This window comes from Erigeron canadensis, chromosome 2 (assembly GCF_010389155.1).
Source record: "Erigeron canadensis isolate Cc75 chromosome 2, C_canadensis_v1, whole genome shotgun sequence".
NCBI lineage: Eukaryota > Viridiplantae > Streptophyta > Magnoliopsida > Asterales > Asteraceae > Erigeron > Erigeron canadensis.
The window spans coordinates 35,956,281-35,973,633 of NC_057762.1; the positions used below are offsets into that span (position 1 = coordinate 35,956,281).

General features: G+C 33.6%; 2 protein-coding genes across 2 annotated transcripts; both read left to right on the forward strand.

The window, feature by feature from the left end:
• The first annotated feature begins 4,299 nt into the window (after positions 1 to 4,299).
• Positions 4,300 to 9,940, forward strand: LOC122589276 (pyridoxal kinase). The gene is made up of 13 exons (XM_043761549.1): positions 4,300 to 4,591; positions 4,671 to 4,772; positions 5,515 to 5,608; positions 5,686 to 5,790; positions 5,916 to 5,999; positions 6,696 to 6,769; positions 7,088 to 7,152; positions 8,168 to 8,231; positions 8,745 to 8,810; positions 8,959 to 9,015; positions 9,104 to 9,148; positions 9,252 to 9,305; positions 9,630 to 9,940. Exons 1-13 carry the CDS (start codon positions 4,535 to 4,537, stop codon positions 9,768 to 9,770), a joined length of 1,008 nt encoding a protein of 335 aa, XP_043617484.1. The 5' UTR covers positions 4,300 to 4,534; the 3' UTR covers positions 9,771 to 9,940.
• Positions 9,941 to 12,689: 2,749 nt separating this feature from the next.
• Positions 12,690 to 17,044, forward strand: LOC122588891 (protein AAR2 homolog). Its single transcript, XM_043761111.1, has 13 exons — positions 12,690 to 12,870; positions 13,734 to 13,816; positions 13,934 to 13,991; positions 14,197 to 14,256; positions 14,340 to 14,469; positions 14,989 to 15,212; positions 15,308 to 15,400; positions 15,474 to 15,545; positions 15,629 to 15,661; positions 15,763 to 15,903; positions 16,084 to 16,140; positions 16,410 to 16,505; positions 16,674 to 17,044. Exons 1-13 carry the CDS (start codon positions 12,775 to 12,777, stop codon positions 16,731 to 16,733), a joined length of 1,203 nt encoding a protein of 400 aa, XP_043617046.1. The 5' UTR covers positions 12,690 to 12,774; the 3' UTR covers positions 16,734 to 17,044.
• The last annotated feature ends 309 nt before the right edge of the window (positions 17,045 to 17,353 follow it).

Below are 17,353 nucleotides of genomic sequence, written 5' to 3' on the forward strand. Positions count from 1 at the left end.
GATATAGAAGAAAGTGTAACTTTTGTTCCTTTTGAAAATATTTGTAAATTTCAATCAATGTTATAGGATTATGCATTGTGATCATTTGATTATGATAGATGATTGAGGTTGTCCTATGTAATGATAAGGGTCACGGGTTACTGGTAGAGAAGGAAAAGCAGCCATGAGAAATCAGCGGAATCTTAGGGGTGAGGGCATTGGATCTGCTTGGATTCATAATAAGCAGATTCAGTTACCAATTATGATTATGATTTTTAAAAATTTAAGATCAAAGTAATTAGACTAAAATAAACAGGTCAGGAATCATAGCAAAAATGGTCTAATTTGAGTTGCAATAATCATTTCTAACAAATAAACCAACAATAGCAACTAATTCAAACTGATCTGTTTCCTCCATTGGCGAGTTAGTTTGCCCAAACAGGATCATAACAACGAGCGTAGGTTCAAGATAAAACAACAGATCTTGCAGGCTTGCAGCATCAGTATATAATTAGAAACATCAAAACCGTATAAGGTATAACACATTTTCTCTGCAAAAAGAAATCCAATTTCATTGATCTTCAATCTTCATAACAAAAATAAGAGACTGGCCAAAACAAACTGATCTCCTAAACAAAAGGCTTAATTATTCAACACTTCTATATCAAGTTATCGACACTTATAAACAGTTAAATTCCAACTAACTTGTAATACTGACAACAGGAATTTATAAACATAGCATTATACTATAAACTTCAACAAAACTATAAGAAAATTACACTACAAGAATTCTGAGGGTGAAGTAGCACCCGCCTTCCCATTATCATCCAATTCCCCTGTAATCGGATGTTGCAAAACTTGAGGAGCCAAATTCCCCAACCCATCATTCACTGACCCGAAAAACTGACAAAAAAACCGAGCCATCACTCCAAGCACCTGCATTTGATTTTGACAAGCATTCGCGTGTAATTCCATCATCTGTTTCTCATGTTCAATTTGCATACTCACCATCTTCTCCCTCCATTTCATTTCCTCCTCTTCCCACTTTTCCTCCACTTTCCTTCTCCTTCTCCTCTCCTCATCGAATTCCATTTCTAACCTCACCCGACTCTCCATTTCCTTCCTCGCCCACGCCGTTTCTCGATCCCTTTCCATATCGTTCGACGCGTCTACAACCCCATCATCCACATTGCTCTCTTCCCTCCTCCACTCCCTTTCCCTTCTTTTCTCTTCCCTCCTCATTACAACATCTCTCAACTCCAAAACTTGAGCACCCACCAACCCTTTTCTCGATTTTTTCAGTCCAACAAAACCCGACTCCTCACCACCGCCACCACTAGTCCCTTCCTCATCACCATTTTCCAATTCATCAAATTCAAAAAACTCATCACCAAACACAACATCATTTTCATTGTCATTTAAACCTCTCTTATTACACTCGATATCTCCGAAAACATCTTTATACTTATCGAAATTCTCCCAATGATTCTCACCATCTTCCCAATTATACTCACTATCTGAAACCCTGATTTTTTGCTTCACACCCAAATATTGATGACGCATGTTTTGTACTTTGATTGACACGTCACGCCATGACCATTTGAACGGAAAACTGATCGGATCACGAAGATGGTGAACGGAATTTACATGCTCGGCGATTGGTTTGAACTTTTTTTCTCTGGTTTTTAACTTGGCTAAGATACCGGTGGTTTGGAGATCGGAGTATTTTGTTAAAAGGGTTCGTTCTTCGATTTCTGACCACTTTTTTCTCTTCATTTTGTTCAGATTCTGTCGGCGGTTAACCGGGAAAGTTGTCCGGAGGAGTGGGAAGTCAGAGTAGCTGAGTAGTGTGTGTGTGTGTGTGGATTATCAGTAGACCAAATGTTTGTTAATTGATTTTCTTTTTCGTGTTTTCATATAAAAAAAATATTTTCCTTTTCTTGTAATGGCTTTTAATAACGGAGATATGATCTGCACCGTGTATATATATACGAAGAAAAAAAAAATCGATTTTGACCTAAAGTTTATTAAATAAGTGACTTGTTTAAAATTAAAAACTAAAGGCGTGTTTAGTTGTAAAAAATGTTTTCTATATTTTCATTTTTAATATTCTAGAAAATAAGAGAAGTTTTACATCTCTAAAAAATAAATGAAAATCTGGAAAACGGGTCCAAATTGAAATATGGAAAACAATTTGAGATTTAGAAAATTTTAGAATATGCAAAAAGAAAAGTGAAAAATCATATTTTTTGTTTTCATGAAAAATATTTTTGAAAAATGATGTTGGGAATGTATAACAAGTTAACAACAGCTTTCTAAGAATTTTTTGAGGTTTGCAAAATTTAGAAAATGAAAAATGAAAGTGAAAAACACTAAAAAAGTGTTTTCTAATTTCATGTAAAACATTTTTGAAAAACTATGATTTGAAAGCGTTTTATGTTTTTCATGTTTTCTTGGAAAATAAAAATGAAAAACAAGGGGGTTTTCCCTAACTAAACGCACCCTTAAGTTTGTAAAAAATTCTTAAAAAGTTGTTGTTATACATGCCCAACATGCATTAACTAACTCTTCCTTAACCGTTGCTATCAATTTTGCCAAACACAAATAATCATTAATTACAAACATGTACAACACTTTTCATCATAGTTATCCCCTCAGTGGTAACCTCCATCGAGTTAAGCTCCAAACAATCTTATCTGCAAGATATCGTCGCTTGATCCATTGATTTTCAAGCTTAAACGACATATGACAATCAACATTGAACTAATCAGCTTCACAAAGATACAAAATTATTAACTTGAACTTTAGATATGCAATATCCTAAATCCTTATCTTCAACCAATAGTGTTTGGCTTTATTTGGTATTTTCATAGATTTACCAATCACACAAAGTCTTTCACATAAGATGTCCACATCAAAACAAACATTTAAAAACTATACAGAGATTATTCTTTTACGTATAAAAGAGTTAATGGAAATCAAGTATTAAAAATATACAAAATTTTATTTTGAAATTTCATACAAAAATTTTATTGATTAGAAAATCTAACTGATCTTAACATAGTTTGATATTTTACTATTTACATTATTAACTTTGATTATAGTTCTTTAAAAAAAAAAAGTGAACTAGTACCATAAAAATTGATACAATAAATTTGTTGCATTTGCTTTGTATAATATAAAGTTAGAGTAAGAGTAACTTTCAGGGTTTGAATCTTACTTTTTATATTTGTTATCGTGGATAATTTAAGCATTCCAAATGGTCTCTCTTAATACATCCAATACATTGCCACATTAACAAAACTTTGTTCCAATACATTTTCTCTCAATTCACACTCAATACCCAATACTTTTCATTACCCACTATCTATACTTACTTATTAAAGAAAATACCCCCCATGTTAAAGTACATAGGGGGAAATGTCTAAAATGCCCTTTCATGTAATATTTTCACCTACCACCCTTAAGATATGTAATATTTTTACTTAGCACTAAAATATTTTTACTTATACTACCATTTACATTAATGATTAAGTTATACTATCAATCCTTTATTTTTTAAAATATCCCCATTAATAATCTACATCAATCGACGTATCATCTACCACAAATAGTCGCATGTACCACCACATCGTCGCCGCCACAACTACCGCCACATTGCGCGGATAACATGCTAGTTTAACTTAACAAATATTAATTGTTTGTCTGAGAGAGAATTAAAATAAAAAGAAAAACAAAAGCCTAAAGATTTCGTGTTCACCACCACAATTATCTCTAATACATTTCCAATACTCTACATTTTTAATGGTGTTCAAGTGCATTGAATTCCAATATACTTCCAAATACACGAGTGCTCTTATAGGGGTATCTAAGAATCCAAAATTTTATGCGTGATTTGACATACTATTTAATTTAGATATCATTATAATGTTTCGAATGCTAACTGGTGAATTTGTTGGTGTAAAAAAAGAATGTTTTTGATGGTAAAGTAAGGAAAATAACTAATCATCATTAGAAAATAGTTTAAAAATCCTCCTAACACTATAAAAATGTGACATGTGATATCCACTAATTTTCTTTTTTAATCTTGCCTCCTGATTTTTTCACATGTCATCATCCAATAATTATGAGGATTTTTAAGCTATTTCTCGTAAAGTAACACAAAACATTGTTAGTTTGTTACATTTATCACTTTCTTTTGTGAAATTTGCTTTGTTTGTTTGTTAACAAACCAACCCACAATCATGACGTGGATATGTGATTTGATATGATTTGATTTGTACAAAATCTTTATTTAAAAATTAAAACCAGCCAGCCAGCCAGCCATCCAACCAACCAACCTCTTTGACTAACCCATCCACCCCAAAATGAGAGTAAACTTCTTCCGATGATCTTATTGACCACCCTCCTACTGACTGATTGCCCCTCTCGCCATTATTAAATTAGAAAATTAAAACAATTGATAATTTGATCACCAACACAGGTTGTATACTACTTAAATCCTGTGTGTGTGTGTGTATATATACATTAAAATACATATATTATTGGTTGTTTTATGCTTAAATCACACAATTTATCATCACTTTCTCCCAAGCTTATCTCTTTTCATCAGGTAATTAATTATCACATTTTTATCTTTGATCCTATTTGTTTTATTATATCTATTAAGTGAGTGTGAATTTGGATAACAGAGGTGGTGGTCCAACGCAAGAATGGCGCCTCCTCCGATTTTATCCTTAGCTTTACCTTCTGAAACGGGTCGGGTTCTTAGTATCCAGTCTCACACTGTTCAGGTCTCCCCACCTTTTTTTTTTACTGTATAGTTTTACTTTTACTTTGACTGACTAATTTTATTTGACTTTTTGTGATATTGGGCGTTAATTTAGTTCTGTTATACTACTATTTACATCATTTTAAGGAACCAAAGACTATGAATTGGAACGAAAATCGTGTCTGTCTAGCTATAATTGTGACCATGGTCTATAAATTGTTTTGTACATAGCAAATAGTTTTAATGAATATGGACGTGCATATATAGGTGCAATTTCTATTGTGAACCACCCCCAAAAAAAAAAAAAAAAAACTTCAAAAGGAGAACCACAAAATTCAAGTGTTAGTTGTACATGTAATGTAAATAAAAAAATTAAAAAAAAACACTTGAAAACATCATACATAATCTGAACTCATCCCATTAATTAATGAGGTTAATAAATGGTGTTTGTTTTAAGGAGATGGGTTTTATAACGCTTTTTACTCTATCATATATACCATTATAGACATGAGGGCCCACACTTTTTGGTTGGGATACCAAAAAGTGTGGTTGGGATACTAGGGGTGTTTATAAAACCCGTGAAATAGTTTCCCAAAACCTAGATTAATGGTATGGGTTTTAGAAAACCATTTTTGTACTTTACTAAAAGCATGCCTGAAGTGAATACTAAAATGAAACCAAATGATACTGTGCAAAGCAGTAAGGTCAATTTTATGTCACTAGTTTTTTCTTCAAAAATTGTATCATTCTCTCTTTTGTAACAGGGTTATGTTGGCAACAAGTCAGCTGTCTTTCCGCTTCAACTATTGGGATATGATGTTGATCCGATTATGTCGGTGCAATTCTCAAACCATACAGGCAAGTTGGTTCTATTTATTTTGTTAATGACACATTCTTGTTCATGTCCATGGTTTAGCAACATCAGGATTTTGCAGGTTACCCCACTTTTAAGGGCCAAGTTCTGAACGGGAAACAACTCTGGGAGTTGATACAAGGCCTGGAAGCCAATAATCTATTATACTACACACATCTATTAACAGGTATTGTCTAGGTGATTATTCAGTTTTATGTCTTCCCTTAAACTAAGAATCGGTATCTTAAAATGGCACCATACATTCTTTGGTCATTGGTTTAAATGCAACAATGGTTCTTGATGCTTTTACAGGTTACATTGGTTCAGTTTCTTTCCTAGACAATGTATTAGAAGTCGTTAAGAAGCTTCGCTCCATCAATCCTACACTTACATATGGTGAGTGCAACAATGGTTCTTGATGCTGTAGTAAGTTACAAAAGATGATCTGCCTTACTCTGCACTGTGCAATATATGTAGATGAATATTTGTGTGCATTATACAAGTTAAATCTAAAATATCCAAGCGGAAATTGAATGCCCATTTCTAAAATGTAACTTTGTTGAACAAGCAGAACTCTATAGATCAGTTTTAATCTTTCCTCATCAATATGTGTTTTTTTTGTAATATGATCTGCACTACTAGTGTACGTATTTGATATCCCCTTATTATGTTGCCAAGTGTAGAGTCAATAGTGTGAAAAATCATTATGTTCTTGATGTTAATGTAGTATTTATCTTATAAGATATCATACTGGCTGGCCTCCAAAATTTCCAGCCGTCCAAAATAGAATTACTGGTTAACGTTGGTAGCTTGCACGAGGAGTTTAGATCCAAGGGCACACACTTTTATGGAGTAAATGATCTCCTGGATAGAAACAATTTACCCATGTTCTGCCTTTAAACATACCTTAAGCACACCTTCAGGACTCTGGCATGTGGATTTGGTTTATCTATGGACACATGTGTCAGTATATGTAATTCTTCCTGTAAATTATCTTCTATGTTGGAGATGGCTCTGCGATTTATAAGACTAGAGGTTTCCAAAGTAATTAATGTATATCCTTTCTGTGGTTTCTGTTGTCTTTCCTGTTAGTTTGTGATCCAGTTATGGGTGATGAAGGAAAGCTGTATGTCCCTCCAGAATTGGTATCAGTATATCGTGAAAAGGTAACCTCTTAATATCCAATGATCTCAATTCCAAGGAGCACACTAAATGTACTCATATAGCTGCTGCTTCTGTTTCTTAAACTTGACTGATGAGATATAAGTCATAACACCTACATGTCATTTCTGATTTATCTAATGGTAGTAAGGTACCATATAACTCAAAGCACCTATAAAGACTAAGATTTAATCGGTTAGCCTATTCTTGTACACATAGCTAAAAATTTGATGAATAAAAGTTTTCGTATCGACACTAGGAGATTGGCATAATCTCGCCTATGATTAAAATAACTACCAGTCCTTCCTAATTTTCATGTGTAGGTTGTCCCACTTGCTTCAATGTTGACTCCTAATCAGTTTGAAGCTGAACAATTGACTGGATTCAGGTACTAAAGGTCATTTTCAGCTTAATAAAGTACAGTTATACTTTATCTGCACTCTGTTAAGCTCTTCGTATGGCCAAGCAAACGCTAAATTTCTTGTCTGAATTTTTTTTCACTTGCTTATATGCTCGTTGATAAAGGTGTCACACATCTATCTCATGATCACAATCATGCATTGTTTTTCTTATTATGAAGAGCTTTCCATGTCATCTTTCTTGGCACTCTATAACTTGCTTTATCTATATCAAAGGTTATTTGCAATACCCTTAATTCTTTAATAGTCTTTTCAGTTTGAACATATCTTATTTTTTTATGGACTATTTCTTCCCCTTTATGCACAAGACATCCTCCATGTATCAACGGGACTATTGCTTTTTATGAATGTCAACCAAGTATCGTAAGTAAATTGCTCTCAGTTGCATGATCTAGCGAGTCATACCATGGCTTTATCTCCAAAGGATTACCGTGTTAAGAATGTACCAAACCTGGGTTTACTTGCCGTCATCTTTCTTAGAATCTTAGTGCTTCCTCCACCACCACATCCATTCTTCATACATTCTGTCTTCTTTCTCAGCGAAAGAGCGACAAGTTCCATAATATGCAGACCATCTGTCAGTGTTGTCAACGTCAGCTATGCATCTGACATAGCTTGTGCCAATTTTGGACAAGAGTAGTCAATGCGTTGGGCCTTGCTGGTTGGTACAAATGTCTTGCTATTCATGTGAAAATCAATTTACATACTCTTGTTTTCTATTAAATATTAGTAAAATTTTGAGAGTTGAACTCCGATACTATCAAATTTATGTCATTAGCTCCCTGAAATAAATCATATGTAAGGGTGAACATTAGTGGTTGCCCGTATATTATTAAGCGTAAACTCACCTGCAAATGGTTAAGTCATGACTGCTGTTATTTAAAAATGTTGAGATTCTAGAAATAGCTTATTGCTATGTATTCTGATGTGTTCGTGTTTAATAGACTAGTCTCATCAGCCTTCTAAAGGATTCATTTTATGCAGAATTGCAACTGAGCAAGATGGGCGGGAAGCATGCAGGCATCTTCATGCTGCTGGTCCATCAAAGGTCTACTCTCAAACTTGAATTTTAATCTATGAGCATCGCAAGTAGTTTCTTATGTCTCTTTTGCTTTTAGTACTCATCCTTTTTTTTTAAATGCAAATGTATACCTGCTACACAATTATTCACCGATTGGGCTTGAACCCACAACTTTTTTGTTGATGAACCACCTCGGATACTGCTAGTCAAGAGACCTTTTGGCGGTACTTAAACATTTATTGGATTTAATCGTTGCTCCTGTACCAAGTAATCTGATGACCATGAATAACAACATTCCAAAATCTCAAATCCAGTACCCCCATGAGAAATGACACATAGTTTGAGAAATGTATGTTGTCATTTCAGACTAGAGACCACTTATGTCACTGTATTCTGTATTATGATAAAAGTTGCAGAATCTGACGCACTAGAAATGTTAGCAGGTTAACGAGGCATAGAAAATCTAGCAATGCTGTAGTATTTAAGTTGTTTTCCGCGTTGTTTCATATTTTTGTATTTCACAGTTCTTCTATTTCTCAGGTTGTGATAACAAGCATATACATAAATGGCAATCTTCTTCTGATTGGAAGTCATCAGAAAGAAAAGGTACCCATTCAAGGAATGTTTAGCAACTCCATTCTATCATATTAGTAGTGCTTACTGCTTACAACTTTGTCTTTGCTTCATTTTGTTTCTTGATTGGATATCTTTAGTTGTAAGTTCTCCACTTTGATCTGAATCTTAACTATGATAGGGTCAAGCTCCAGTGCAATTCAAGATTGTGATCCCTAAAATCCCTGCATATTTCACGGTTTGACTTTTCTTACAGTTATGCTGTAACTTTCCACATTTAGTTGATCAAGGCTTTTCTTCTTATGCCTCTATCTTTGTGCTTGCAGGGGACAGGAGACTTAATGACTGCATTATTACTTGGATGGAGCAATGTAATACACTTCATTATATGCCGACTAAATTACTACTCACCAACTTTAAAATCTTTTTGTTTAAAAAATGATGCATCTTATGAACTGTATCTTTGTCTTTCAGAAATATCCTCACAACCTTGACAAAGCAGCAGAGCTTGCTGTATCAAGCTTACAGGTATGTCACATTTCCAGCTAAAATTCATATATAAACATCATGTCTACCATATTGTTCTTTGAATACCAACTTTTGCTGTAGAACCACAAAAACATTTTCTCTCTTTGAAAACATACATACTTTCTCATCTTGTAACTTCATCCTTTGTAATTGCATATGCATGTAATATTTCTCCCGTCAATGTACCATGTCGCTTTTCAGATTTATATGTAAAATACCTGCTCCCTAAAAGTGAATTTTCCTCACTTAGAATGATGCATATCTTGTTCTCAATGTAAATCTTATAACTCTTTCTAAGCATGAGCTTTATTTAAAATTCGACAGGCAGTTCTGAGTAGAACCTTGAAGGATTATGAGAAGGCAGGGTATGATCCGCAAACAAGCAGCTTGGAGATTAGATTAATTCAAAGTCAGGATGATATTCGAAACCCAGAAATTAAATACAATTCGCAGCTATACGATTAATTTGTTGTACAATTAAGTTTCATATGATCACAGTGCTTAAAACTTCTCATATACAAGGGCCATGTGGCTACATTTTCTGTAATGGTATAGGTTTCTCTCTCTATTTCAAACAAGAATTTATATATAGTTTCAAGTCATAGTGGAATATACTATCCTACCATTATTTATAATTATAAGTACAGAAATAGAAATGAATTATGTATCAGTTTAAGGTTGAGGTTGAAAATAATCAACCTTTTTGGAGAGTCCATTTCAACGTGGTCTGATGATTCTGTTCATTCCAAATCATGAAATCCACAATGTTGATGCCTTGATGGTGATGTAAACAGTCATCCCCAGCTGCTAGTATGCTTAATGATGTAAATAGTCATCCCTTTTTCTCAGTATGCGTCCTGACCTTGTTGGGTCATTACTCATTACAATGCCTGATCAGTTTCACTCATCTAATAGTTTTCAGTCTTCAAGATAGTGAATTGCCACATCACATACCTTTATGGTCAACATTAACCAAACTGGAGGCAGCACGTCCCGCCTTAAAGTGCCATACATCTATAACTTGAGGAACCTGAAATTTTATCAAGTTATTGATAGAAAGTATATAAATGAAGTCCAAAACCCATGAGAAGTATACTTGTACTTGTGATCGTTTAATGTATTTTTCCGCGATTCTTTGTTGGGGACGGTGTAGGGATGAACAAAATTCACAAAATCCGATACCGTACCGATGGTGTTCGGTATCAATTTTAGAGATTTGATGAAAATGGTTTTGGTACCGGCTGCATTGGCACCGGGGAACCGATTTTTACCAAAAATGTGGGAAGGCTTTTCTCTTTTGGATCCGCCATGCTTCAGAGTTGAAGTGTTTCTTGTTGTTCCTTTTTAGTACATGTTCTGTTTTCATATTCCCTTGGGTGGCCCTCTTACTATGTCATCAATTTGATGCTTGGCCGCTTGGGTAACTTCACAATTTGCAGGGCATGACTTAGAAAAATAAAAACCAAAAAGCGAAAAAGAAGAAAAAAGTTTTAAAAAAAATGGTTGAAATTTTCAATATAATTTTTGCAAAACTATGGGTGCAATTATTGAGACTTTAAAGCGTGAAGGAGTGGTGAGCTCCAAGTCTCCAACCCAATTTTATCCAAAGTCCCATGTTACCACTCTCTGATATAAACACTTCATGTCAAATCAACCTAGTTTTTACCCAAATTTACCCAAAATGTCATGTACCCAAATGTCATATAACTCTTTTCCCCCCACCATATCACCAACTCGGTTTACTTGCCCAATTCCTTACCCAACCCACCTTAGCCCTATTGTTTAGTTTATCTAAGGGTGGGAAAAGAAAAAAGAGCGAAAAATTATAAAATGCATTTTTAAGATCTTTTTACGTGTGGAAAGGAAATGAGTGGAGAGAATTAGAGGAAGAAGTTAATTTTTTTAAGGTGATTAGGAAAGAAAACTTCTCTTTCCTCTCCTCCCGTTTCCATCTTTAAGCCTGTGTTCTTGAGTTTTTTTTATGAAGGAAGAGAGAAGAAGAGAAGAGAGATGAATGGAAGAGAAAGAGTAGATTTTCTTTCCTTTCAAATCATCCCAAAATTGAAAAGAAAATATCTTTAACAAAATCTATTGAATTCTCCTTCCATATCTTTTCTCTTCTTCTTTTAAATAAAACTAAAGAACACAAAAATTTTTAATATCCTTCATAATCCTTTCCTTTCCCTTTTAGAAAAAACTCAAGAACATACCTTAAGTTAACAAAACAATACTTAACCCAACCCAATCCTCTACCCGACTCTCACTTCGTCCATTCTAAGTTTTATTACAATGTAATTTATATATAAAGGTGATATTCTATTTTCCGAACTAGATGATGTATGGTAGTCAACTATTAACTTTATCTCAATATCGATATGATAGTTTTTCAGCATTCAACAATCAGCAATTCATCGAAATATTGTCTATTATTCTTTGCGTGGATAATATGTTATCATTTTCATACACTTGAAATTAATGTATAAGTGTACAACTTGTTGTGTATGGAAGACATGATTTTCCAAAATTACTCTTCCCTAAAAATACAGTTAGATATATTACACTATTTGTATTATATTATAATTGTCACCAAAAAGTGTAATTGATAAGTAAATATGTTTTCTCATAAAAAAAAAGTCTCATGTTCGAGTCATATCTAAGCACATCTAGAGGTGGTCACACCTATTTAATTTAAATATATCATGGGTCTTATTGAATTTTTCACTCTAGATATTTAGATGATAAGAGTTTCTCATCAAGGGGTTAAAGTGAAGATTTATTTTGTAATGACTACCTAACAAGGATTCGGTGAAGACAATGTATATGATATTTTGTGAAGTAATATACAAATTTAAAAAAATATAGAAAAATGATAATGACAGCCCCAAGAATTGTCATTAATATTTTATTACATGCCTAAAAAGTAATACTTTATATATAAAAAACCACCCCTTGAATTTTAACATGACAAAGTATAAATTTTAATGCATCCAAATAACTAATACTCGAATGTCATTAACACAAGTCTAAAAAATAAAATAAAGTAATTTTACTTGTATTTAATTAATTAACTTAAGACTGTATTCTAGAGTTTTTATTCAAAGAAAAGAAAGGATTAGATTTGACAGGGGAAAGAAAAGATGTGGAAAATTTTTTTCCATTCAAAAACCATCAATTTTCTTTTCTTACACTTTCTTTTCTTGTAAAAGAAAAAACTCAAGGATGCAAGAAGATGAGTTTTTTTTCCTTTTCTTTTCTTTTCTTTTAAAAAAATAACTCAAGAATGCAGGCTAAATGTTGGTTGATTACATGGTCCGGCCCGACCCAAACCTAAACTCGAATCCGACCCGATTGACAAATATTCTGGAAGGAAGGTTGTAGACTTTGTAGCATAAAGAAGAAAACACTGTGAAAAACCGAGTCTCGATTGATGATAAAAGAAAAGAAAAACCCTCTTCCATAGAAAGAAAGAATGGATGCAGAAAGAGCTTTAGAGCTGGTGAAAAAAGGAGGGAGTCTTGTTTTCCTTGAAGTTCCTCAACAAACACTCGTTGGCATCGATACTCAGGTCTCTCTCTTTTTCTTTTCTTTTTTTTTTTTTTTTTTATACCAAAGTTAAAAAGAAAGTTGGAGATATGTTTTGCTTATCTTTATGAGTTGCCATATGTGACATCCATATGTAATTTTTTTCCCCCTTAGCTAGAAACACTTTTTCCCTTAGTTAAATTTGAAAGTTGATGCATATACTGTAATAGATTTTGGGCTACAGTGAGATACATTTAACAAGCACTTAATCCCAATAATAATACTAATAATAAAATTTAATTAAAACACAAATACCATCGGTGTAGTTTTCCGTATATATTTGCCATTTAGAAATTTAGGATGGTTATGTCAATTACAAGACTAGGATTAAAACATTATTATATTCTAAGGATGCTGTTCATTATTATAGGAATTTTATGAAAAGTTACGTTTTTGTACCTAATGTGGTCTGCATAATTTGAAAAAGCCTGCTTGTTGTATGTAATAGTCATGTAAACTTTTGGTAGTGGTCAACTATTGGGATGAAATAGTGTTAAACGTACTGCATTTTTCAACTTTTAGGAGAATTGAAGTACGTTAAGTCCCCTAAATGTTCCATATAACAGAAGCTACGGTAGGTTTGGTCTAGACGTATAATCATAGACTAACGGGTAATGACGGTCTTATGTCATAGTAGTGAAGAGTGTGAAACGTTGTTTAGTGGGCATGGGTTAAAAGCACATGTTATACTTGTATTCACTTGAATATTAACTATAATAATCAAACTTATGTAGTTAGAAGTAAAGAAACACCATTTCTTGAGTGTGTGTTTATTAAGAGTCGAGTTTTGTTAGTATCATGATGTAATAAATACTAGGTGTTAAGAATATCATTATTGTTGTGCAGATGTTTTCCGTGGGACCTAAATTTAAAGGTATCAAGATGATTCCTCCGGGTCCTCATTTTATCTATTACAGCTCGTCAAACAGGTTAGCTACACCTGATTTTGTTCTTTTCTTATGTGGGTTTATTCATTGGTTTGGTGATGCTTACGTTAATGTTAATCTACTTCGTAATGTAAGCTAGTTTTTGTTACTTTTTTGCAGAGGTGGCAGTGAATTTTCGCCAATGATTGGTTTCTTTATCTTTGTGAATCCTTCTGAGGTTAAATTTTACTTGTTATTGTTAACAACAATTTTAACAGCCTTTGCTTACAGGCATTTTAGAAAATTTATGATTTCTGTGTAAACAATAAGACTTATGATGTCTGTTACACTATCACTATCAACTTCAATTCGAACTATTGGCTTTCGTAACATTAGCATGATTATAATTCTAGAAATCAAGATATGTCATGGCCAAATGACAGGTAATTATTCGTAAGTGGGATCTACAAGAGGAGCGACTAGTCAAAGTATCAGCAGAAGAGGTTCAAAAGTTTTCTCATTGTTCTCTATTATTATGTTATGATCTATGCCGATTTCTTATATGTATTTTTCTGCTTTGCTGAAGGAAGAGAGATACTCTTTAGCTGTACAAGGTTTTGAGTTCGACCAGTATCTTGGGCCTTATACGCTAAGTCAGTTTGGAGAATGGCAGATGTTATCAAACTACATTACAAAGAGTGTCATTGAACGTATTGGTAATTATGATTACTCATTTCCGTATATATACGGTTTCTTATAAGTTCTGTTACTTTTCTTGGCAATTTTCTCTATACTGATGATACATAGGCAATGTTTTTTTTTTTTTTTACTTAAATGGTCCCTGCAAGATTTCGGGATCATGCTATTGAATATATAAATCCCATCTTACTCAAGTTCGTGACCGTTAAAGGCTTATAGAAACTTATAACACTTGCATTTTCTCTTTATAAATCATAATGATGGGTAATTTCATTGCAAAATAATCACTGTTCTTGCTAAATGCTGGAAAAAAGTTTAGCTTTGCAACACGGAGAGATTGAGAAGTTTTTTTTTTTAATGAAAATATTATGAACATCACTTAGGAAGTCAATAACTCTTATCTTGTATGTTTGAAGGATAGGATACATCAACATGCCATTTAGGTGATTTAAAGAGAATTCAGATGAATCTCACATATTGAAGAATGAAAGTAAATAGTGTAAATGGATGACATATAACGTTTGGTTCACATGCAGAACCCATCGGAGCAGAGATCACTGTAAATAATGAACCTGACATTCTTGGAAGCAGTCCTAAAACTGCAATGGAGGAAGTTTTGTCTGAGCAATTAAAGAATTCCAAGATTCCAATATCTGATGATAAGCTTAAAAAAAGAGGTTGTTACTACACTAAAATACCCCGTCTAATTAAGCAAAAGGGAATCCCGGGGCAAGACCTTACTTCCTTAAATCTTGATAAGGTACATGTTGTAACAAAACATTTGCTCTTTTGTCCAAAATATATGCAAAAGTTTCTTTGAGATGCTCAAGTTGATAGTATTGTATATCCATGTAGACAAGTCTGTTGGAAAGCATATTGATGAAAGACTACGGAGGAGCTGAGGATATGCTTCTTGGAGAGCTGCAATTTGCTTTTGTTGCATTTTTGGCAAGTGTTTAGCAGTATAGAGTCTTCACTAGTCAAAGTCACTTATTTGATTTAAAGGTGTTCAATGTGGCAGATGGGACAATCACTTGAAGCCTTTTTTCAATGGAAAGCTTTTGTCCACCTTCTGTTTGGCTGTACTGAAGCTGTAAGTTATCTTGAAACTAGATCATTTTCTCACAGGACTATTTATAACAAGCTTTTCTAACTTTCCTATTTTTCAATTTGAAGCCACTCCACACACGGAGTCATCTGTTTACCAAGGTAATTATCTTATCTGATTTTGTCTATTATGGATGTTAATGTATTATATCATCTGCACTATTTGGCTGACATTTATGTTCATAATTCTTTTTCTTATATAGTTCATCAAGGTCCTCTATTATCAACTCAAATATGCATTTCAGAAAGAACACTCAGACAATAGCATTGATGCAAAAGGGCCTCTAACATTGTTAGATGATTCTTTCTTGGCGGCTGATAGTTTTCTTCAACATTTGTGCAAGGTATTCTCATCCTTATATTAAGAAGTATCTTTTGAATCTTCTTTCTCTGTTCATGTTTCATTATAAAAATATATGCTTGCCTATTATATTTTTTTATAGGGATAGGTTGATGGAACCAGTTTGGTTTTTTCATTGATGTTTGAAATTTGAATTGGTGGTTGTTTTATTGGATTTTTGCAGGAGTTCTTTTGGCTTGTGCTTGAAGCTCCCTTTGTTGATGGGGACCTTTTGTCTTGGGTGAGTATTTATGCCCTTCGATTCTTTTTTCTACTTGTTTGCATTCATATGGATCATACATATATTAGGTTAAAGTGTCATGTTTACTGGAGGTTTAGATTATGCCCTTATTCCTAGAATGAGAGGTGTTAGTGAGCTCTCCTGAAGTAATATTCTCTAAAAATGGTGTCTGTTCCAAGATTTCTTTATATATTCTTGAAGCCAACTTTTTGTGTTATCAAAATCACATATTGAATGGAGTTTGAAGCATATATTTGTAATATATGCAGACACGGAAGCTAAAGGGATTACTTGAGGTGTCTCTAGGTTGGGTATTTCAGCAGGAGAATACGGGGGATGGTGTGTTTTATGAAGAAGACGACGAGGTTTGTATGGTGGATTAAAGTACTTGAATGATTTTATCTTTGGTATTTGATTTTAATCATTACAATATATGAGAAAATGGGGGATAGAATAAAACTTTTTATTTTCTGGTATTTTTTTATTACAAAATATGACAAGGATTCAGGGGTCAACAACTTGTGATTTTGCAGTTTGCTCCGGTGGTGGTGATACCAGATGACTCGAGTTACAATGAGTTCCCGGCTTCTTAAGCATCTGAAAACAAAATCAAGCTTTTTCCTGGGTTTTACGTAGTTATTAGTGGGTATTCGCCAGATGAGTCAAGTTACTATGAGTTTCCGGCTTCTTAAGCATCTGAAAACAACATCAAGCTTCTTCCTGGGTACTAGGTATTAGTGGGTATTCGCCAGCTCAAGAATCTATATTCAAATGTGGTTGAAATGAATAGCATATGGCACGACATAATAGATAGACAAAATTCCAATTGTAGCTTGAGAGTTTTGCATGATTAATGATGTAAATTTTGATGAATAGATAATCAATCCATTATCATGTTGGAGTAGAGCTTGGCATATCAACTTATTTTTGACAAGTGAACCATTTTTTAGAAAGCTGTGGCTTATGAGAGCGGGCTTTATAAGTTCTTTACAGATACAAGCAGATTATCTATGAAGTGTACAATAATCAAAAGGCAGATTACTTGGTGATTGCCCATCATTTATGCCAATTATGCTGATTTTATTTTTGTTCAATAATCAAAAGGTCACGGGATATCCTGGTTAGGCTCCATACCTCTCGTCATCCTCGTTAATGAAACTTGATAATAATCACAGTTTGTTTGTTATATCATCCTGGTCATCATGATGTATTC

Bases quoted from the DNA above. Each gene is read 5' to 3' on its own strand.
- LOC122588891 (XM_043761111.1), top strand. From the start codon at position 12,775: ATGGATGCAGAAAGAGCTTTAGAGCTGGTGAAAAAAGGAGGGAGTCTT. The intron at 14,470-14,988 runs GTAATTATGATT...GTTCACATGCAG, and splicing joins GAGTGTCATTGAACGTATTG to AACCCATCGGAGCAGAGATC. The intron at 15,662-15,762 runs GTAATTATCTTA...TTTCTTATATAG, and splicing joins GGAGTCATCTGTTTACCAAG to TTCATCAAGGTCCTCTATTA.
- LOC122589276 (XM_043761549.1), top strand. From the start codon at position 4,535: ATGCTTAAATCACACAATTTATCATCACTTTCTCCCAAGCTTATCTCT. The intron at 9,016-9,103 runs GTTTGACTTTTC...TTGTGCTTGCAG, and splicing joins AAATCCCTGCATATTTCACG to GGGACAGGAGACTTAATGAC. The intron at 9,306-9,629 runs GTATGTCACATT...AAAATTCGACAG, and splicing joins TTGCTGTATCAAGCTTACAG to GCAGTTCTGAGTAGAACCTT.